This window comes from Tiliqua scincoides, chromosome 2 (assembly GCF_035046505.1).
Source record: "Tiliqua scincoides isolate rTilSci1 chromosome 2, rTilSci1.hap2, whole genome shotgun sequence".
NCBI lineage: Eukaryota > Metazoa > Chordata > Lepidosauria > Squamata > Scincidae > Tiliqua > Tiliqua scincoides.
Genome location: NC_089822.1, coordinates 104,031,431 through 104,054,977, shown reverse-complemented (window position 1 = coordinate 104,054,977; position 23,547 = coordinate 104,031,431). Strand labels below are relative to the sequence as shown.

Genomic DNA, 23,547 nt, shown 5'->3' with positions numbered 1-23,547 from the left:
CACTGGGCCATAGTTTGATGATAGTTTGACTTGCATGCCAAAGTTCCAGATTCAGCCCTTGGCGTCACCAGAAAAAAGGATCCCTCTTGCCTGACACTTGCTCCCAGGCACCACAGGTAATGCTAGGCTAAGACAGACCAATGTAAGGAGCTGCAGGCCAAAATGAAGCCATACACTCATGGGTGGACAATAACAGAATCCATTCCAGTGAAGAAGAAAAAATGTGATTTTCACAGCAGTTGGTGAAAACCTGATCCACCTTTATTTACATGTTCAGGAGATGTGAATTATTTTGCAAGAAACCTGCTGGCATAGACAAGGGTGAGAAAAAGAACAGATGGCAGAGCTGGAAAAATACACAAGCCACGAGTCGTATGGAAAAACTCTTTGGTGATGTTTGATGAGAGGATTTTTAAACGGCTTGGGGCGGGTAAGAAGTGAGGTCACACATGTGAACGGTTCTCTATGCCTTTCTCCTCCCCCCCCCCTAAAAAAATTGGCCCTCTAGTACAAGCAGCAGTGAAGCAGAACTACTTGCTATTACCTGACAGAACTGGAAGTCAAGGCACAGGGTTATCCATGTATCAGTTATATCAGCCATATTGAATCATGACCCACTATGCTCCATCCAGCATAGCAATTTATATCTGATTACATCTGACCCTGGAAAATTCAGAGACACCAAATTCTTTGTTTCCCTCCCTTCTGCCCACAAATTTCCAGCTGTTTAGTGGGCATAAAGATGGATGCCAGGTGCCTCCTAAACTTTTTGAACACCTTTTGATATTACCTTTCTTCAGTCAGTTCTGCTTGTTACTCACTTAAGATAGTATTCTACAAGCTTGCTGCATATTACATGTCTCCTTCCTATGGCCAGATGTGATGACTTTCATAATAGAATACAGACCGTTTGCAATACTTCCAGAAAAAGGGACCAGGAACCAACTTCTCATTTAAACATAAAGAGCATGTTAATTTGCTTTAAATGCTTAGTTGTCATACAAGCATTCCTTTCCTACTGCAGTTATCACGTTTAGTGGAATGCCAACTGTAGTTGAATTATTAGATGTGTGAGGCTTTTGATCTTGTATTTTGAAAAAAAAAAACAAAAACAAAAAAACCACAGGATGTTTGTTTTATAGGAACATATTCCTAGTTTCTAGTCATGGAGAAAAAACTGAACACAATTCTGGTAAGGCTATATATATATTTTTTACATTTAAATCTCATCCTTCTTCCATGGAGATCTAGGCATTACACAGGCTTCATCCTTGGTCCTCTTTTACCTTGTCTGGCAAGTTAGGATGAGCAGTAAGTGACCCAAGGCCAACCAGTGAAGCTGAACTAGCATAAGAGAGAGACGCAAATTCAATACACTAGCCCCTGTACCAGTGTCTCTGGTGCCAAATTCCATGACTTGACTCTTTTTCAAGAGTTATTTTTATTTAAATTTAACTTTTGCTCCTATATGCAACTTAGTTGCAAGGATAATCAGTGCCACACTGTGCTGTGGTCAATACTCACCAAAAATTACAATCAGGATAATTGTGCACACCAAGTTAATAGTGGATCCTGGGATGTGATGCATCTTAAAACCCACATATAGCCAATATATATTGTTGCTTGCGTTCTAGCATACGAGGAAAAGCTACATTGGACTGACAGACTCTCTCCTGTCTGGGTAGAGCCCAGAGCCCTAAATGATAAACTCATTATGCTTCACTTGCAGTAGTCAGGGCAAAAAAGCCCTTTTTAGGCAGCAGTGGCATGAAGCATAAAAAACCAACGAATTGACAATTTAGCTTATTACATTTTTACCAGCATAATAGATTGGAGGTGACATTTTCTTTCAGCTGCCAAAACATCTTGGGGAGTCTGCTGTAGGCCTGTCAAGTTCAAAAAAAAATCTCCATTCCAACCATTTCATTCAAGTCCCCTATCCTAGATACTTTCATTCTGAAGCTGACACCTGCTTTTATGAGATCCCCAGTTTCTATTAATCTGACTCCAAAACAGCAATTAAATTCATTCAAAACTTGACAGAAAAATTAGAGCTTCTTTCCCTTTCTAAAATAAGAACTAACTTGCACTTTTTTATCTGATTAGGGTCATTTATTTAAGAGATTTCCTTTCTTCCAAACAGCATGGATCCCAACAACAGCTGCTGCATACACCAACACACACAAGATGGAATCAGTCATTCGTTAACCAATGAACTCCCTTCCTTAATCACATAATATACCAATACTTGGCATTCACCCAATACCTTAGGAGAAGGTACTGCCACCTATCTTGTACCTGAAGAGAGGTAGGTTATTCAGCAGCTGTTACATAGGTTTGTCTACTTCAATACAATTACATGCCAGATTTCAATTATGCCTTTGCATATCTTGTCAGATGATCCAGTTCTTTAACACTACACCACAACAATAGTGACTTGCAGTCAAAACTGTGGCTTGCAATGTTGCACAAATATGAAATTCAACTGACTCACCTTACTACTCTCCTTGCCAACATTCCTTTCTGTCCCTGCGCCCTTTTTACTTTTTCTAGCCATCTTTTATGTAAAGCAACTTTTACTTTACATGTTTTTTAAAGCAACTTTACAACTTTTACATGTTTGGGGCATTTGGTGGGCCGCTGTGTGATACAGGAAGCTGGACTAGACGGGCCTATGGCCTGATCCAGTGGGGCTGTTCTTATGTTCAACTCCCCAACTAGGTCTCCAAAGCATATATTGGATATACTACTTGGAAAGGGCAAGAAAACAAGATATGTCAATTCTGAAAGCTTTAGGGGTCTATGAGAGAAGTGCACTTTTTCTAGAAGGCAGATACAAATAATTTATTATAATCAAGACAAAAGTTGCATTAATGATTTTCTCCATACAATGATACAGATTTCAATAATTGCAGCCCTGGCACCTGGTCCAGATGGCATCCACACATCTTGCTCTTTCACACATGAGTGCAAAAGTACCATGAACTACAGGAGACACTGCCAATATGTTCTTCAGATTTTTTTTTTTTAAATGGAGCAGCAGCACTCTTATATATCACATCATCCATGGAAAGAGAATGATTATCTGATTCCAAGTTCAAGTTCATTTTTGTCACTGAACATTGTGGCAGCTTTGGGAATGGCAGCAGTACTTTGGCCAGCCTGCAGCTGTGTTTTCAACTGCAAGTAAAAGGTACCAAGTCATCTGTAGAAATATCAGCACTAATAGTGGATTTGAAGCGCAGTGACCATAAAACACTGTTAAACTGGTACTGTATTTTTTTTCACCATACTGGTCTAAAACAGGATACAGAAAGAAAAGCTGATACATTTGTGGAATTAGAATAAAACAAAGTCCAGGGAGTCTCTTAAGAGAAAACTGTATTCTTGGGGACAAAAAAATATCTTGATGTATAGAAGAAAAAAATAAATAAGTTCCACTCCATGTCCAAAATCAGCTTCTCCAATAAATTGACAGATCTGAACTACAGAGTTCATTGCGATATAATTTCTGATTGCATGTGTGCTTGCAAATATCTCAATGTAAAAAAATACCAGAGGTAGGGAGGAAAACCCTTGCTCTGATCTCTGTACATAGACTAGGTCAGCTCAGCACATATGGTATTGGCAAGCAGCAAGTCAGAGGGGAAGCCAGAAATAATGGCAGTGCTGTGGGGTCAGAGATCTGGAGAGGAGGGATAGGAATAGTATGGTCCATTTTCCTAAAAGAGAGGAAAGTGAATTAATTGATGTAGTGAACATCCAGATAGAATAGGAACAAACATGTGCCTCTCAAGTTCTGCTGAAAAAAAGAGTTCTTCCCCAATTGCTTGAATGTCCACCTGTTGGGTGGAGTGACTACCCAACTATAATGGTGGTGCAGAAAACATGCTATTTACTGGATTGGAGGATCAGCTTAGTTGGGCTTAGACCAGGGGTGTCCAAACTTTTTGGCAGGAGGGCCACATCATCTCTCTGACACTGTGTCGGGGGCCAGGGAAAAAAAACTTAATTTACATTTCAAATTTGAATAAATTTACATCAATGAATATATTAGAGATGGAACTTATATGAATGAATGAAGGTCTTGCAATAGCTCAAGGCCTATAAAATGCCTTGCACAAAGCAAGGCCAGCCTTTCCTTTGCTGCCGCTGCTGCATCACAGATGTGAAACAGCAAGCAGTGGAGGGAGCCCTCATCCCACAGCTCACGTGAGAGGTCAAACAGTTGGCCATCACGCCGAGAGCAGTTGCATCAGGCCAACGTGGGCTCCAGCAAGTCTCCGGAGGGCCAGAGGCTCACTGGAGACTGGGGGCTCACTGAGGGCCGGATCAGGAGTCCTCGAGGGCTGCAAGTGGCCCCAGGGACGGGGTTTGGGCACCCATGACTTAGACCATTGGGGTCCTCTTGTGTCATTTGTTTCCATGACAGCCACAATGCTGGGCAGCTACATGGACCAAAGCAATCACCTTACCTGCTACTCCTCAACTCCCAACACTCAGGTCAGAGGCAGTCCTGCACATCTGCCCTGAGGATGGGCAGGAGTTATTGCAGCTGCCACCATGTAAATGAGTTGGGGGGAGAAACACCACCTCACACTGTACTTAGGCTGGCTTTTTCCATATGAGAAAATTAGCTGCTGCTGATTGCAACCTTGCTAGTAAGAGCAGTTGCAGAAAGATGCCCTGGCTGGGAAGATGAAATGTAGCTGCAGCATTCCAAAAATCCACTGTGGGCAGTTGGCTAGTGGCGACTTCTAAGTAACTGTGGACTCTCTCTCTCTTGCCTGACTTTGATTCTGGCATTTCTTTCTCTCTTTTTGTAAAACAGTGCTTGCCAAAGCTGCTTCTTCCCCACTCCTAGCACTACAATGAGGGAGACAGGCTTTGAAAACCTGTGCTTCTCCAAGTAGCAAGGGACGAGATACCACAGTGGCTACCTTACATTTGGCAGACGCATAGTGATCACCATCCTTTACCAGCCAATGCAGATCTTGCTCCTGTCTCCCTTTAAGCCTCAGGAACTGGCTCAAGATGACTGAAGCACCACACACTGTTACAGATGACAATATTGGCATAATAGCCTCTGTACTCCAAATACTACACATGAGTTGTTTTTCCATGGGCTCCTTGGCAAATGGCATACCATGAACCCTGAAGTGAACTTTAAATTTGAAACTTTATCAAGACAATGCACCTGAAGGCTCTGCTAGTACGAGATTGTGATTCTACACCCAATGCAACCAATTAAAAAAATTCAGACGTTATGCCAATTCCAAAGCAACCCCTTCAGGCTTCTTTAGCTGCTTAGATAACCACCTAGAAACAAACATTCAACCCCTGAAGCCACCTACCTGGGCATCATATTCAAGAACAAATGGGGGGAAGTCAATCTGTTCTGGGGGGATGGCTGTGAACAATTGCTGGAGACTTTCCACGTGGTGGACTTTGTCTTTTAGTCCCGAGACAGTAAATGTTGTGAAAAACCACGTTGAAACCTAGTAGAGGCAAGAACACAAGGTTAATGCTACTGCCTAACTTTTGATTGCAGAATGTTTGTCTAGGTAACAGTTCAACAATTCAATCATTTCGATAAAGGTACATGCACACACACACACAATTTAGATTTCTGGTTGAGCAGTTACATAGTTTTGTCTAAGGCTACTATAAGCAATGCTAGAGCTCAGACTGCTCTGGAGGCTCACTGTTTAAGAAAAATTAGACATACTGTGAACACCTGTTTCTCTGAACAGTCGTATTTTCCTTAGACATACCCCACCCTCAATAGCATTCTTGAGTCAAGTCAGTCACTTATTGGTCTGGGGACATGATTCCTACATTGGGTGCAATAGATCCTGGGAACGTTTCCAGAAAAATCCACCAGGATTTTCCCAGTACCAGGAGGGGAGGTTGGGGGGGACGGTCACATCTTTATGGAGGATAGCTCTATCAATAAGGTACCTATGACAGCTATGTGCCACCTCTGGGTTCAGCAGCAGAATGCCTCTGATTACCAGTGGAAAGTGCACAGTGGCAAGAGACAAGGATGCCTTCTCCTGTTTACGGGCTTCTCAGAGATAGTTGAGAAACAGGATGCTGGACTAGATGGGCCTTTGGCTATGATCCCACAAAGTTTTCCCACAATGTTCTACAGATGGTTTTTTCTTAGACAAAGGTCTCTAAAGGTGATTACAATCGAAATGAGACAATAGGGAAAACAGCAGGGGAAGAAGAAAAGGGTGGCAAGAGATGGAAGGGGGGAATTCAGTTGTATATTTAGAGCTTAGACACAGTTGGGAATGAGGATTAAGAAGTTAAGGCCAAAGATCTTCCGGAAAACGTGGGTTTTATGGAGAGAGTTTATCTTATTTTACAACATCCAAAAGCCAGCACAGGTTGTTGTACAATACCAGTGGTTCAGAAACGTTTTTGACCTGCTGCTCCCTTGACCAACTGGCTGTTGGCTGTGGCTCCCCAGAACCAAGCAAGAGAGCTGAAAATGAGCAATGCACTTGAGACAGGCACTCTTTACATGCTTAGAGGCACCCTTTCTTATGGGTATGTGTATATTTGGGTACACATATCTGGGTATGTGTATATGTATGTGAAGAACAAAACTCTTCCACGGCATGGCATAATGGGAAAACGAGTCTGGGCTTCCTGTGCCTCTCAGAAAATATAGGGAAGGAAATCTTGGTAGCGCAAATGACTTATCTGTCTGTTTGCAGTTCTCCCACTGCTGTCTTCTGTGCTTTCCATTGATTGCAGCCCTCCAACCTGCTTCCTGTTAGCACTGCACAACGCAAACAGGAAGCACACTGGAGGGCTGCAATCAGCGCAACACTAATGAGAAATGGACAGCACAGAAGACAGCAAAACACAGAGATATAAGCCATTTGTGTGATGTTGGCAGGTTTGTGAACTGCTTCTTAAGTCTTGTGTTGACTGCAGCACTCCAATCTGTTTTCTGTTAGCGCTGTGTGATGCTAACAAGAAGCAGTTCACAAGGAATAAAAAGATGCTGCAGCACTCCTGGCTTCCAAGTACATGAGGGCATCATGACGTGCACTTTGGGAATCACTGCTCAAACAGCCAATGATACTGTCAAATGAAAGCATACTAAGAGATGCAGGATAACTAAATGATTCAGACATGAGACTTACTAAGGAACTGCTGAAATCAAATGCCAAAATTGCCCAAGGCAGACTTATTTTTCTATAGAATTAATCTCATTGAGGCAATTAAGAAATACATGCCAGGGTTTGGATGAACCATAACCTCAATGATATTGTCCACTATTTTGGAATCTCACACAAGCACTCCAACCATCAGAGAAATGTACATTTTCCACCTTGAGATGCCACACTTCACCTTTGAGCGAAATGTTGGATGGACGAAGTACAAGGCCTTCAGATTTCTTTTGTACCTAGGTTAATGACAAGAGCAGTAAGCTCCTAATGTTTTAAACACACTTGCAAAATCACACAAGTCCTCAGCCATTCTTACCCAAAGAATTGTTTCAAATTTTTAAAATAGGAGTTGTCCCAGGACTTACTCAATCAAATGAAATGTGGTCTTGAACCATTTCTCTGTAGTAAACTATACTCAAAGAAGGAAGGGTCAAGACTACCAATTTCACCCAGCAAGCTTTCTTTACAAAGCCAGGTGGTTCATTCTAGCAAGCAACGGGTACTGTGTGCAAGGATTAATATGAATTTAATGGACATGCTCTGAAAAATCCATCATGGGTTACAAACCATGATGGGTATATGTGCAACCTCCTGATTTTTGAAATTGGCTATGTCAGAATGCCAGATACAAGGGAGGGCACCAGGATGCAGGTCTCTTGTTGTCTTGTGTGCTCCCCTGAAGCTCCCCACATTTGGTAGGCCACTGTGAGACACAGGAAGTTGGACTAGATGGGCCTATGGCCTGATCCAGCGGGGCTCTTCTTATGTTTTTAAACTGGATCTCCAACGCTGTAGAGAAATCTACACAGATTTTCACATTCACAGCATGATAGCAAATCAGGGTTCACCTTGGTTTGGAACTCATTAAGACAGGATGTCTCTATCTTTTAAAAATATTTTTGGATGCTTTTCAGCTAAGGGACAACGACGTTTCATGACATGCTGGATAATGCTTACTTAACATCAACAACGTCATAGAGTTTCTTCAAGAAATCTGAGTCTAGGTGATTGTAGACGTTAGTGAGTGTATGAAAATACACAATGACATATTCCTTCACAGCAATGTGGTCCATCACGTGAATGAAGTACAAGAGAGCCTGAGACAACAGGGAAAAATCACAGTCATTGTTATGGCTTCAGTGATGAATTGCTGCATCCATTCTTTGTATTATAGCGAAAGCACCCTAAAGTAGTCTTGTCCAAATCTCACCTTTTCCATGTCTATAAGAGTGACAGGAATATTCCTTCCAACCACTGCCATAACTGTACGGCCACAATTGTCCACACCTACAAAAAGAACGACCACCAGAAATCCATTTAAGAAGAATAAAAAAACTTAGCAAATTCAATCTAATACATCTTTATGAAGACACACTTTCAATACTGAAACTATAAGACGAGCGATCTGAAAATATTCAGGTTAAGTCAGGGATGTCTAAGCTTTTTGGCAGGTGGGCCACACCATCTCTCTGACACTGTGTTGGGGGCTGGGAAAAAAGAATTTACATTTAAAATTTGAATAAATTTACATAAATGAATATATTAGAGATGGAACTTATATGAATGTTGAAGGCCTTGCAATAGCTCAAGGCCTCTAAAAGACTTTGTGTAAAGCAAAGCTGGCCTTTCCTTTGCCACCGCTGCTTCTTCACAGATGTGAAAGAGCAAGCAGAAGAGGGAACCCTTGGACCACAGCTCACGCGAGAGGTCACACAGCTGGCCCTTGCGCTGAGAGTAGTTGCACTGAGCCACCATGGGCTCCAGTAAGTCTCCGGAGGGCCAAAGACTCATTGGAGACCAGGGGCTTCCCACGGGCCACAAGCAGCCCCAGGCTGGAGTTTTAGCACCCCTGGGTTAAGTGAATGATGACCTGAGTTTTCCATTCGAGGGTTGAAGGCCTCAGTTCAAAATTTAAATGCAACACTTACAACATGAATGGAAAACTCGACTTACTAGTACATTCTCCATCAAGCAGTAATCCAAACACTGGGTACTCTCTTTAGTTCTCTAGGTTCTTCCGAAAATTGCAAGGGATTTGGACTATGTGGCATATCCCACTTCCTGAGTAACTAATGTTATTAGATAGTCTAGATCAGGGGTGTCCAAAGTTTTTGGCAGGAGGGCCACATCATCTCTCTGACACTGTGTCGGGGGCCGAATTAATTTACATTTCAAATTTGAATAAATTTACATAAATGAATATATTAAAGATGAACTTATATGAATGAATGAAGGTCTTGCAGTAGTTCAAGGCCTATAAAAGGCCTTGCACAAAGCAAGGCTGGCCTTTCCTTTCCTGCTGCTACTGCATCACAGACGTGAAACAACAAGCAGTGGAGGAAGCCCTCATCCCACAGCTCACTCGAGAGGCCAAACAGTTGCCCTCACGCTGAGAGCAGTTGCATCGGGCCAGTGTGGGCTCCAACAAATCTCCGGAGGGCCAGAGGCTCATTGGAGGCTAGGGGCTCCCTGAGGGCCACATAGAGAGGCCTTGAGGGCCGCAAGTGGCCCCCGGGCCGGGGTTTGGGCTCCCCTGGTCTAGATGCAGCCTAAAATGCCAATCTTTCATCACAATATTATTTGTTAGCAATCTACTTCTGGAGCTGTGTACTTGGGGGCAAACTCTGGCCTGCAGATACACTTGGAATCTTGAACTTACCTGTTTGGTACAAAGCTTTAAGGGAAGCAACATCAGACAGGTCCTCGGCTCTTGCCCGACAAAGCCAACGGTTGTAACTAGAAGGCAATCACAAATGATATAAGAACTCTCTCACTGATCCAGTACCATGTTTAACAAACAAATACTACAACCAGGAACATTTTATTAGATGAAAACCCCAAAATAATCTGTTGAATTTCTAACACAACTTTTTGAATCAAATCCAAAAGGGGAAATGCAAGTGATTTGCAAATTGGTTTGCTGCAGGAGTTTAGGGAAAGGTCATTTATTAATAGGACCATGGGGGAATGCTAGTCCTCCACTAGCGGCATGGTGTGCCTTGTCAAGGCACACCATCAGTTTTTTTATAATGGACAATTTTAGCACCTTGTCAGTGCGCTGAAAAAGGTTGAAAATCACTGTTAATCCATGAGAGCACCTGCCCTCTTATTCCCAGAGTGTGGAGTTTTCTCAGAAGCCTTTGGTGAGGTCAAACATCTTCTAAGAGTCCACATTTATAATACCAACTGGTTCATCCACACACGTGTTGACCTTTTTAAAGAATTCTAAAAGATTTGCAAGGCAAGACTTATTTTTACAGAAGCCACACTGATCCTGCTTCAGCAAAGCTTGCTATTCTTTATGCTTCGAGTTGTTATTCTTGATTAGGTTTTCCATCATCTTAGTTAGAATAGCTATTAGGATAGCCAGCCTGTTTTTACCCGGGCCTCTTCCCCTCCTTTTTTAAAAATCATTGAATCACAAACTCATTACTTCGTTAGCCTTACTTTCTTTGATGCTGTTTCTGTAGCGCTGCCTCCGAAAGCTGCCCTTGAAGGATGAGGCGCCTCTGCTTATCCACATCACCCTCCATTCGGGCAAAAGCATGGGAGCCAATAAATGAGAGGTCTGCTTCTAATCCCTCATCATCAGAATTATCTGCAAAAGATGTGCAAGAACCAAGAAGGTGCCATGAGACAAATCCAAATACAAGCCCGGCTTGGGGGGGGGGGCATTATGGGATTCTTGTCAGAAAGAACCACAACACAAAATTGCTTGGAAAGGATTCTGTTGCAGGCATCAGAGTTCAGCAATATCTCTGTCTATGAAAGAACGAAGTAGGCGAAGTTCTTTCAATAAACACAGATTAAATGTGTTAAAATGTGTTAATATGCTTTTATCTGTTTTTAAATTATGTTTTTAAACTGTTTTAACCTGTTGTAAGGCGCCTTGAGTCCCTTCGGGGAGAAAGGCGGGGTAAAAATAAAGTTGTTATTATTGTTATTAAATTTGAAACACTACAATGGGTAAGACTCAAAGGCACAATTGCTCAGAGCCAAATGACTGGGTCTGTAACTATGAAGAAACCAAATATTTTTCCCTACCTTTTTTTCCTGGAGCACTTACAAGTTTGAAAGCCTTCAACCTGCTATACTATTAATTTTCTCATAATATACGATCCACTTACAATGCAATCCTACGCATGCAGATTTGGAAAAAAAAGTCCAGTTATAGTCAATGGATCTTACTTCCAGAAAGGTGTGTACAGGATTGTAGCTTTACTGTAACAATGCAATCACGTGCATGTTTATCCAGAAGTTAAGTTTCACTACATTCTTCCAAGTAAGGGTCTGCAGAGTCAGAATCACAGAAGATTCACTCTCTGACTGGTGTTACAAGCTAACAAATGGTCGAGCGGGAGCTACTTGCATCTTACTTCAGCTCCTCTGACAACTCAGTCTTTGGACCTACACTACTGTTCTCACCTGAAATTCCACTGGCAATCTGAAACTGGAAATATTCTGAATACCTTTCTTACGTAATGTCTTGAGGATAAATACACTTCCTTGGTAGATCATCATCATCTTAACTTTTCTACAGACTCTCCCATCAAGAATGGCAGACTCACCCTCTGAAACACCTGGCTTTTCGCTAATTCTGATCTGACGCTCTGGTACCACTGGCTCCCCTTCCGCATTACCGATATCATTAGGAAGCAAAGGCAAGGACCGCTTCTCCTCTTCTAGTGACCTTGGGAAATATTGAGGTAGCAACTTTTGATAAGTGGCCTGCAAATGGAAGAAATGGGAGAAAGTGTGAGAATCCATTTTTAAAGTAGGCTGGTGGTGAAAATCTGTTATTTCCCCCTTTTGGCACCTTCCTCTCACCCTCAGAGGCTCGGGGGATGCCTACGCATCCTGAAGGGGCTGCCAACTCATCTCAATGCAGTAACTATATTTACCCTGTTATTTGCCCTTCCTTTTCTCGAACTGACCAGTAAACCAACGATGGCTTTGAGGCATGTGGGAAGCCCACTTGATACCTCAAAGAAGGAAAGCCTGGTGATCCCACGTACAACAATACTTTGCGCTTTGGTCTGGTAAGGGACCAGAGCATGAACGAATGTCAAAGTACAGTCTTGCACATTTATTTTGGCTGGGAGAAAAGCATAAATAACTATTTCTATAACACACGTGTAAGCATGCAAAACCTAAACAAAGAAAAATAAACGTAAGAATGTTTATAAGAATGTTGACACAGAAGGTTGGAAGAAACTGAATGAATAAGGAACGCACAAGGACTACGCTTGAAATGCAGTTATAACTGAAAAAGGCTGAAAGGGCAAAGTAATGTTTTATCGAACAGGTAAAACCTGGTGACCACCTACAGGTACTAAAAAGCAGATTCACATGTTTCCCTCTGGATATTTACCCTATGCCACTGGGTTAAGCAACCAATGCTTTGTCAGGGGTTGCTCGGCCGCCTGGCAAGGTGTGCGTGTAAGAATCAAGATCCTGGACTGGTGTGAGTACTTATGGTAGAGAAAGTACTTATCTGGAGCTTACTTGCTCTGAACCACACTTTGCAAATCCTCCACCACAAGATCACTATTCATTTCAAATAAAGGACCAATCTGCACTTAGCAAGAACGCTCATACTAAGATAACCCAGGATCAGAAAATGTTTTCTCCCTCTCAATATTTTATTTCTCTGCATTGAACCTCTTTTACATAACACTGAACAAACATCACCTTGATCAGCTCTAATTTATTTTATTCACTGCAGTCCACTACGTCTCAAATACACTGCACAAGCATTTAGCCAAAAGACCTCAGATTCATTACAAGCCTTTGCATTTGGACCAATACATGAAGAATGTTCTCTAACATTGTAGAAACAGAAACTATAGTCCCATAATGTAAGCCATATGATAACTAGAAAGCCCCTATTTTGATGGAAATGAATGATAAGGTCTTAGGAGATGAAGTTCATTGTGGCCTTTCAGTAAAGGTGCATATGACCTACAAAGTAAAGAGGATTAAGTAGAGGAACACATGAGGCTTTGGGGATTAAGCAAGCTCAACACTGCAAAACAAACGCCTATGATATTAACAAGATAACTACATACCTCTTCAAGTTCAGATACGGCAAACACTACTTTTTCAAGAGTATTCCCATGAATCTCTAGAAATCGCCTGACTGTTCCTACAAGAAAATAGCATTCGTCAGTTAGCAAAATGAGAACAGAGACATTACAAGCTTAACAGAGCAGCATAAAACAAATAAGATAGTACCTTTCCCCATTTCATCATTTCCTCACCTGGAAACCTGATCTAGAGGCCAACGTCCTTATTACTCTACAACTACCGCAGTATTCAGTAGGAATACATGCACTGTTTTTGTCAATGCACTAGTGAGTTACTATAAGGCTTTTCAAAACTTTTAATATCACTGTTCACTCTATCTGTTCTTAAGGAATTTGTGCTATGGAATCTCCTCCAATCTTGTTGACCATAAATACAGTGCTGAGAAAAAAGGATGACAATGTCTTTTTTTTTTTTTTTGGCCCTACAAGCCTACAATGTTTGAATTCAAATTCCTTGGGGTTAATAGCTTTCCCAGCAGGATATTATGTGCTGCAGAACATGAGGATATATCCACTGCTGCCACTGGCTATTCTGACAGAAGTCTATTACAACTCAAGATACTGAAATATATATATTTCAACCTCTTATTATAAATGTAAACCATTGTTTTAAGCTTATGGGCAAACAAGTCTGTACACAATCTCTGGATAGTCTTAATTTCTTGGGACAGAACTTGCAATCAGTAAGTCCACAGGTGACAGATAGTTAATCGTCTCCTAGGTGTGAAATGTGGGAAACCCAATTAATAAGCAGTTATGAATTATTTATTATTACTATTTATTCGATTTGTATTCCGCCTTTCTTCCCGAAGGGCACCCAAGGCAGTTAACAAAAGCGTTACAATATATTAAAATAAAGAATAAAAACAAATAAACATTAAAAGTAAAAACAATTAAAAACAAGATAAAAATCAACAGTAGCACCACAAACAAGCAACCGTTGGCTGTTAGAACAGTCACAGAATCCCATGATTGCCATGTAACAGGGAAAGTGCAAGCTGCCATACACAAGCATGCAAGTTAATAGTATAGAAGAGTGTTTCCCAAATGTGGGTTAGGACCCACCAGTGGGTAGCGACTTGATTTTGGTGGGTCGTGGAATGGAAATTGACAAGCTTATAGTCAACAAGGAAAATGTATTGAGCCCTATAGCAAACTGAACCACACACATGCGTTTACTCATGAGCAGGCAATGGTGCCTGGGCTCTTATTGAAGGCCAGGCAATGGGGTATGCATGGCTGACAGAATGGTCTCAATCTGCTGAACATGGAGCTCCACAAATGCTCCAGTAGGCAGCACTCCTCACAATGGTCAAAAGGATAAAAACAGAGGCTTGAAGAGCTGGTAAGGTGAAACTGTGGCTTTTTGTCGTCTCATAAAGCTAGCTACAATGTCATTTTAAAAAGTTGATCCCAGTACCAAAAAGATTGAGAACCAATGCTACAGAAGGTCTCTTACTATTTTTCAAACCTATATCTAGCCACGTATAGAATGTTGGCAACATGGCTTTCAGATACCATATTATGTTTTGCCCAAGCACTGTCTTACTTACTTTCCACTTCTAATCAATCTCATCTAGAATATATGTTATAAGACTTGTACCTTGTTGGGGCATTAAAGAACTCCTCATCGGCTCATGAGTAAGTCAGAAGTGACAAACTATTGCTTCCAACTGGATGGCAGATCAAAATTGGAAGCCATGGTTTGGAGCAATGTCTAAACTGACAAACCATAGTTTTCACCATTGTGCTGCCTCTGGAGACCACTGCCCTGGAGACTAGATTGCTCAGCAAATGGAAACTGAAAGCAAACAAGCATTCTAAATTAGGTCTGGGTGTTAACTTTGGAAGTTCAACTATGGTTTGGGTTCCCAACTATGTTTATCCTATCATAATTTGATGGGCTGTCTAAATTAAACCTGTCTGTGCCTGTCAATATTCTATTTAATTGGTTTCAGAATCCGTAATATTCTAAATTAGTTTTGTTCCAAGTTATGCATCTAAGGAAGTCATCCCATGCTTTGCACTATTCACTCATCATTTTTCAAACACAAGATTTAACAATTATCAGTGCTCAGCACATAATTCCCAACATGAAGTTATTCTGCCATCTGAATTTATGGAACAGATAGCATTTCTAGCAACAAAAAGTATCAAGGTTACCTACTTCATTGTTTTTCTAGTTCCACATCAAAGGAAGTCTTGCTTGAGTACTCTACAATTCCCAAGTTATGATTTGAAACAAACTGAGCAAGGTAGGAGACGTACATTGGTTTGATTTATACACGTGTCTTTGCTGAGGCTACTTACGCAGTGCTATGTGGGTGGCATCGACTAAAGGATAACCTCGTTTCACTGTGTTTATCACACAGAATCCCACTGAAGACATGGCTTGTTCCCTAAAACCAAAAGTGTAAAGAAAGATGCCGTGAACACATCAATGCTACCAAAGCCTAAAGCAATTTCAATGCTGATTTTCTGATACGAAATGGCTGCATTTATCGTGGTAGTACACCAATGGGAACTGAAATCAAAGTAACCTAGAAAGGCAGATTGGTTATTCTGCTTTTGTTGCCTAGAACCCTATGACATTTCCCCAAAATAAAATATTAAGGAGTCAAAGAAATGGTTTCACATTCACCTATACTGGATGCAAAAAAGGTCAAAGATAAGAACAATTATCCAGATCTTGATTTTTGTTTCATACTGTATAAACATTTCACTAAAACTTTAAAGAGCAATGTTCCCAGTAAACTGCACAGCTCAGAGCCTGGATGAACCAGAAGTTGGCAACAAACACCAGAAGATGCCACTGTACAGCAACTAAAGGGGTCTGCGCAGCAGCACAGGCCCTATACAACTTAACAGTGGAGAAAACATCAGTATAGTTTGAAAAAGGCCTTATACTTGGAATTTATCTACTCATGATAAAGGAAGTCTGGGTAATCCCAGAGTCACTTCTTGTTTTTATGGATGTTAATTAGGAACCCAAGCCTATCCAACTTTCCAGCTCCCATGCAGCCGCAATGCAGTCCCAGGGTAAGGGAACAAATGTTCCCATACCTTGTGGAGGCCTCTGTGATTGCCTCCCCACCACAGGATGCCTCATCACAGTGCATGCCTCATTGGCATGGTTGCACAGGCATTGGAAAATTGGATTTGGCCCTAGATCTTATAAAGCAACTATTTTCAGATTACAAGGAGGTGTTACAAGATAGCTGAAAAAGTTGAAAGAGAGGATAATGGAATATGCTCATGATTGAGGCCTTGGAAGCAGCGTAAGGAATTCCGAAGCACAGATGTATCTTCTACACAGTCAAGAAGGAAGCTTTGGTTTGGTGGAAATGCTAGTCAGGATGTTATCCAATGCATTTTACATACTTAAAGTTGTAAGGGAAATTTATGTCTGATAGGACAAAAGCGACTGTCACTGAGGGGCACATCTCCCCACGGCCCTACTAATAAATGAACCTCCTCCAAACTCCCAGGGCACATAGTGATAGACTAGGTGATAGACTCCTCATAAAGATGAGTACATGAGGGACTCCTCCAACAATGCAGGGCATTAGTTCCATCCTCACCATGTTCAGCATTTGTCAGCAAATGTTGAACATGGGGAGAGAATCTCCCATGACTGCAGCTCTAGAACATTCTGGGAGGAGGGACTGACGAGTATCATCAGTTGGGAGGGGCATGGCACACATTCCGAAAGAACCTCTCATGTATCTATCTCCACAGGGGGATGAAGGCCTAAACAAGACTAATGAGTATTATACTCCAATCACACCATCCTTTTCAATACACTTTGTTTCTCAATATTGTTTTTTAGTCTTCTCTTTCAAGTACAGAGCAACTAAGATCTATGAAAAGAAGTGTTCAGAACAGTAGCAGAATTCAAAGAGAGATTACGTGTGTGTGCGAGAATAAACCGCAAAGACACTATACGACTGTTCAATTTAAGCATCACTTTTCATGATGCTTTCAAGTTATCAGCATAATATCTTCTAAAACATTATTGTACGCAGGTTGTGCATATCAGTGTACTGGGTACAAGGTGCTCACTCACAACAGGCAGATACTTACTTTGCAAGCTGAAGAATATTGCGGTAGCAGCTGTACAAGGAGCTCTCTGCAGCTGTTCGGTATCGATTCTTATATTTGGGCCCAACAGTGTGAATGATGAAACGGGCAGCGAGATTAAATCCTTTTGTCAGCTTTGCCTCTCCTGTCCGGCAGCCTAAATAACAGGATGAAAAAGTAGTATCAAAGTTTTAGACTCCTGGATGGACTTAGGCATACACAGTAATTTCCCATATGACATCCAAGCTGCTTTTCAAACTCAGGAAGTTGAAAAATAAGGCTGCAGAGCACTCCAGCTGGGTGGGAAGGAAGGCTGAAGAAATCCCACTGTGTACGCATTTGCATGGATTGGGGCTTCCAATTGATCTCCCATGACACCAAGAGAAGGCTGTATACTGAATTATACCTTACCACAGAACCAAACATTAGAAAAAACTCAGCCATAGGAAAGGAGATCATACACTTAGGATGACTTCTTGCATTTCCTATGACTGAGTTTTGTCTATTATAAAAAGGGATTATGTTATAAGTTTATGTTTGCTTATATTTAGTTATTTGATTTTTCTCTGTAAACCGCTTTATGAACTTTTGGTTGAAAAGCGGTATATAAATACTGTTAATAATAATAATAATAATAATAATAATAATAATAATATATGATGGCATAGATTTTTCAATGAAATGATGAGCATAGATTTTTTTAAAATGAAATTATTAAAATAACCACTTTTTTTAAAAGCAGAGGACAATCACTTTTTGCACCTGTGAAATGTGCAAAGTAACCCATTTATAGCTATGCACACCTTTGAGTTTCTGTAGCTCAGCCCTCAGGTCAGGTCCTGCATGCATGCAGATACTTTCAGACACTGAATTCTTATCAGTGAGAGACTCATTGCTGGTGTTCACGATGGCCGTGCAATTCAGTAGTGCTACGTCACCCCTCCTGAGGAAGAGCATAACATTCAGCAGGTAGCATAGAAAATGACAAAGTACAAAAAAGGGAAGCTCTTCAGAGCTGCAACGTGGGCATCGCAGAAGTCTACAGTCTGTTCCTTTTAAATGCTCAGGCATTAGTAATCTACATTAAGCATCTTGAGCATGTCCTTTTGCATAAAAACATAAGCGCCTTGCTGGAAACCAGACTCACAACATTTTTTACAAGCTTCTGAAAGCCCAGCCTGTGTGAAGTGGTCCACTGGGAAGTAACCAGTGACCTACCTGTGGACCATGATCTACCTTCTGTTCACACCTGTTTTAGTCTACATGCAGAACAATGTCTGAACCAAGAACAAAATAATTGCTTCATATAAAATTTATGAGCATGCTATACTAAGGAATACATTTGAAAGCCTACCACAGTATTATTTTCGCATTGATGTCTTTCCTAAATGGGAAAGGAGATCGACCATCAACTTGGGTTTTCTCAGCTGGAATTTGAGAGAAGTTCAGCTGGTCTGCCTCATAACAGTCAGTCCATCCTGTCAAAGTATCAATATCCACAAAATGGGACGGTGCACCCAGAGGATCCATGGAATGAAGATATCAAAACTACTTCAGTTTACTTTATAAGCACTCCACTTCTTTCCAAGGTTTCCTGGGTTCTCTGGGGAAAAAAAAGAAACATAACACTGTCAAGGACTTGATTGGCTTACTTAGGGGAGTTGAAAATTAATTCCTATGGAAAAAATACATATAATATATATATTATAAAAAAAAGTTTCCAGCATCTAGAAAACTAGTATGCGAGGAAGAAAGGTTCTACTCTAGCCATCTCCCCGACAAAGCTTGGTATGTGTTGAAATAATTTTTTGCGGAATATCATTCCATCCTGCAAGCTTCCACCTGAAGGAGCACTAAGCCAGAGATTTTCAATCTTTTTTTGTCTCACAGCACACTGACAAGGTACTAAAATTGTCAAGGCATACCATCAGTTTTTTGACAATTGACAAGGCACACCACGCTGTTGGTGGGGGGCTCACATCCCCCAATAGCCCTACTAATAAATGACCCTCCCTCAAACTCCCACGGCACACCTGCAGACCATTCCTGGCACACCAGTGTACCACACACAGCGGCTGAAAATGGCTGCACTAAGCAGTCACAGGCTGATCACATTACCTGCTGTTTGGGAGAACAGGGTTGCCCTATGAGGTTACTTATAGCACAGCAGCCCCAACTGTTCGTCTCTTCAAAGAACCATTTCCATGTCTTGGGCTGTCGCATGAGAAGAGCTATTAATCTGAGCTATTGATGTTCAGCCTTGTAGACATCACCACTTTTAAAATCAGTTCTTGCCACTCCGCTTTGACCTAAAGAGAATTAAACAGCATACCTAACTGCTTTGTTTTTAAGGATTACATAAAACCAATCCCATGAAAGGGATCACTCACTGCAAACCAGCCTGAGCAATTTTCTTTCTGTTGCAATTCTAGCCATACTTACGCAGGAGTAACTTTCACTAGACTCCGCAGAACTTATTTGCAAATAAATACTCAACATGCTGGACTGTGAGGAGGGGGACCAGAAAAGGGGAAATGATTTAATGAGAAGTCAGGCTCCACATTACACTTCCTCTTTATATGGCTGTAACTAATGCACACCTGCCTGAAGTTTGCAACAGCCAAAAAGTAGCTACAGACAAGGTTTCAATATCTTACTTTCAAAGTTTTTCCAGCACTTGCATGAAGTTTTCACCTTAAAGACATTCCTCATGTTCAACCATCGTACAGATAACACAGGACTACACACATTTTGTTGTCTTAAAAGTTATTTTTAGGTATATTTGGGGTGCTGAATGCAAAAATGGCATCGGTTTTGCCTTGGGGGGGTGTATGGCATAGACATCTTATATGCTGATTCAAGCAGCTTTTTCATGAAGAAGGAAAGACATTGGCTTCCTTATGAAAATACTGACTGAATCAGCATATCAGGTAGCTCTTCTATAACCCCACAGCTACAGCCAATCAGGCAAAACTGATGCCATTTTTGGATTCAGCACCCCCCCCCCGAAAATCCTAAACTTCCTACATCCTAAATCCTGAGAGCCAGGATGGTCTAGTGCAGTGTTTCTTAACCAGTGGTACAGGTACCACCAGTGGTACTTGAGGTGGTGGTGGCTAGTGGTACTTGCGGGACCACGTGACACCTGCCACCGAGCAGCAAGATGAGGAACACAACACAAACAGTGGTAGGAGGCTCCAAAGCATGCTTTTCCACCCTTGAAAAAGCTCTCCTGTCCACCCTGAGCCTCTTATAGGTGTTTGTCTTATTTCAACCGGCCTCCCAACCCAGAAGTAACCGGCAATGATGTCATCATCAGTTACTTCCCGTGGTACTTCAAATAGGTGGACCATGTGAAGTCGTACAGTGGAAGTCAAATGTTGAGAAACACTGGTCTGGTGGTTCAGAAGTTGGACTTAGACCTGGAAGACCCAAGTTCAAATTCCTGCTCTGCCATGAAGCTTCCTGGGTTACCTTGGGCCAGTCACCCTCACCTACCTCCCAGGGTTGCTGAGAAGACAAAAAGAGGAGAGGAACCGTATACATCACCCTGAATCCCTTGGAAAAAGGGTGACATAAAAAGTGAAAAACAAATCTGTTCAAACACGCTTGGCAACTAAACAGAAGGGTTTTATTTGAATAATAAAAAATGGAAAGCGGCAGCTAACGGGTTTTAATTTGCAAGAGAGCCACAGTCAGATCATTACTAGCAAGTATTTCCACACAAAGCACAAGATAAAAACAAGAACCAATCCCTGCCCCAAGAGTCAAGACTGCTGCACTCTCCCAAGCATGTGAGCTCCCCCTTTTATCCCTGTTCCTACTGGCTGAGGGTCACAACAGCGCCAGTTTCGAGCATCTCACAAGGCAGACTCCTGGCCAGAGAAAGGTTTTCCCCTACAACAAGTGTGTCAGGCTACAGTCCTATCCACTCTTTCCTAGGAGTAAGGCCCATTGACTACAATGGGGCTTACTGCTGAGTACACAGCCATAGCATTGGGCTCTCAGGCTGCCATCCTGTCCACACTTTCCTGGGAGTAAGCCCCATTGACCACACTGGGACTTACTTCCGAGTAGACACGCAAAGGACAGGGCTCTCCGTCCCTTCGAAGGCCGCAAGAGCTACCTGGACACGGGCAGCACCGCCACCGAGAAGTTCTCCCTGCGCCTCCCCCCCCCCCATGGCGGGGTGAGCGAGGCAGGGAGCTGGAGCTACGGGAGGGAGCGGGCCGCGGCACTGAGCGGCAGGGACCCCGGGGGGAGAGCCCCGCTTCCAAGCCTCACTCACAGACGCTGCTGCTGTTGATGCCGCCCCCATTCGGCTGCGGCAGGCGCTTCGTAAGCCACCCCCCGCCGGGAGGCCCCGTAGACAGCGGCGCCCGCAGGAAGGGCCCAGAGGGACGCGTCACAAACACACCGGAGCCAGCAGTCTACCCCAACTTCCGGTGGACGCCCCGACGCCGTCCAGCGTCTCCTCCTGTCTTCCGCCGCAGCGTCCAATCAGGGAGCCGCAGGTTGCCATAGAAACAGAGGAGGCCTCGAGGCACGCGCAACGCCTTCAGAACTACTGATGACGAAACAAAACCCAAAGCCGCCGGGATTGGCCGTCGTTACCCTGCGAATGCTCTCTGTGCTATACAGATATAGAGATAGGCATACTAGAAGAACAACCCCATTAGATGGAGTGGCAACATCCGGGTTCCTTTCGACGCTTTTTTTTTTGGACTTCTGTGGGGTGGGAGTGAGAGCCCAATCCTATGCATGTCTACTCAGAAGTGAGTCCCATTGTAGTCAATGGGACTTGAATCCCAGGAAAGTGATAGGGTTGTAGTCTCAGAGCCCTTTCCTATGCATGTCTACTTAGAATCCTATGCATAGGATTGCAGCCTGACAGCCCAATCCTATCCACACTTTCCTGGGAGTAAGCCTCATTGACTGACTGACTTCTGAGTAGACATGCATAGGATTGGGCTGTGAGAGAGACACCTGTAGAAAACAACGCACTATAAGGTTTCAAGATCTGGAAGACCCAGGTTCAAATCACTGGTCAGCCCTGAAGCTTCTTGGGTGACCTTGGGCCAGTCACTCTCTCTCAGCCTCACCTACCTCACAGGGTTGTTGTGAGGACATAAGGAGGGAAGGAACCATGTCCACCATTCTGAGCTTCTTGGAGGAAAGGCAAGGCAGTCTGAAAATGAAAAATAAATAAATTTGTATATAAGACCTCCCTCCACTTTCTGAAGTTTGTGAAATGTGTTAAATAAATCTATCTATCTAATGTGTGTGTGTATGTATATATGCACCTTGGGCATCTACTCCAGCAGAGGAAAGGCAGAATAAAAATCTTTTACATACATACATACATACATACATACATACATACATAAGCAAGCAAGCAAGCAAGCAAGCAAGCTGTGACTGGACAGCAGTGTGTCATCATCATCCCCATCCCAAAAGATCACACACAACATTCCTGCTCTGTCCAATTCATATCTTATTTCATCTTTAAAATATGTGTTTTTGGTTGTTGTTTTTAGTAGCATTTAAAAATTGTCTGGCAGTGGCATTTTCATAGCATATTTAAAAAGAAATAGAATGGCAATGGCACACAACCCATTGCCAATAATGTACAGTTCTTTAGGCTTCAATCCTACACACTCTCCTGGGATTAAGGGCTCAGTCCTATACAACTTTCCAGCACCAATGCAGCCCTAAAGAAAGGGAACAAATATTCCTTTGCCTTGACTTGAGGAGGCTTCTGTGACTGCCCCCTTCATAGGATGCAATGCACACCCCATTGGCATGGTGCAGCAGCACTGGACAATTGGTTAGAATTGGGCTCTAAGTCCCATTGAACATAATGGGACTTACTTCTGAATGCATAGGATTGTGCTGTTAGTCCCATACTGCAGGTGGGAAGAGCTGGTGGCTGATAGAGAGTGATCTGTGGCAGCTCTGCAATGCCACCTGTGGTCCACATTACTGGTTAGCGATAGGAGGATTGGAGCTGGTTTTGATACCCTATCCCTGTATAAAACATCCCCCTCATGTCTCAGCCAAGGTCAGTGGATGAAACTTGCCCTCTTAGGGCTCACTCACTCCTATCCAACTTTCCAATGACAATGCAGCCCCGAGGTAAGGGAGCAAACCAAAGACGTGGTGGGTGGGGAGGCAGGTGAGGCAGAGCCTCC

General features: G+C 42.5%; 1 protein-coding gene across 3 annotated transcripts; it reads right to left on the bottom strand.

Moving 5' to 3' along the window:
• Positions 1-1,160: 1,160 nt before the first annotated feature.
• Positions 1,161-21,787, bottom strand: GDAP2 (ganglioside induced differentiation associated protein 2). 3 transcript variants are annotated; one of them, XM_066617030.1, is made up of 15 exons: positions 21,645-21,787; positions 19,475-19,665; positions 18,711-18,959; positions 18,160-18,299; positions 17,360-17,513; positions 15,587-15,675; positions 13,259-13,335; positions 11,759-11,918; positions 10,638-10,788; positions 9,850-9,926; positions 8,401-8,477; positions 8,148-8,287; positions 7,372-7,426; positions 5,355-5,498; positions 1,162-3,722 (listed from the first exon to the last, which is right to left on the bottom strand). In XM_066617030.1, the coding sequence occupies exons 3-15, from the start codon at positions 18,884-18,886 to the stop codon at positions 3,678-3,680; spliced, it is 1,485 nt and encodes a 494-aa protein (XP_066473127.1). In that variant the 5' UTR covers positions 18,887-18,959; positions 19,475-19,665; positions 21,645-21,787; the 3' UTR covers positions 1,162-3,677. The 3 variants fall into 3 exon arrangements, with proteins under 3 accessions (XP_066473130.1, XP_066473127.1, XP_066473128.1); XM_066617031.1 differs by lacking the exon at positions 21,645-21,787 and adding an exon at positions 21,424-21,461; XM_066617033.1 differs by lacking the exon at positions 19,475-19,665 and having other exon boundaries at positions 1,161-3,722.
• Positions 21,788-23,547: the final 1,760 nt, after the last annotated feature.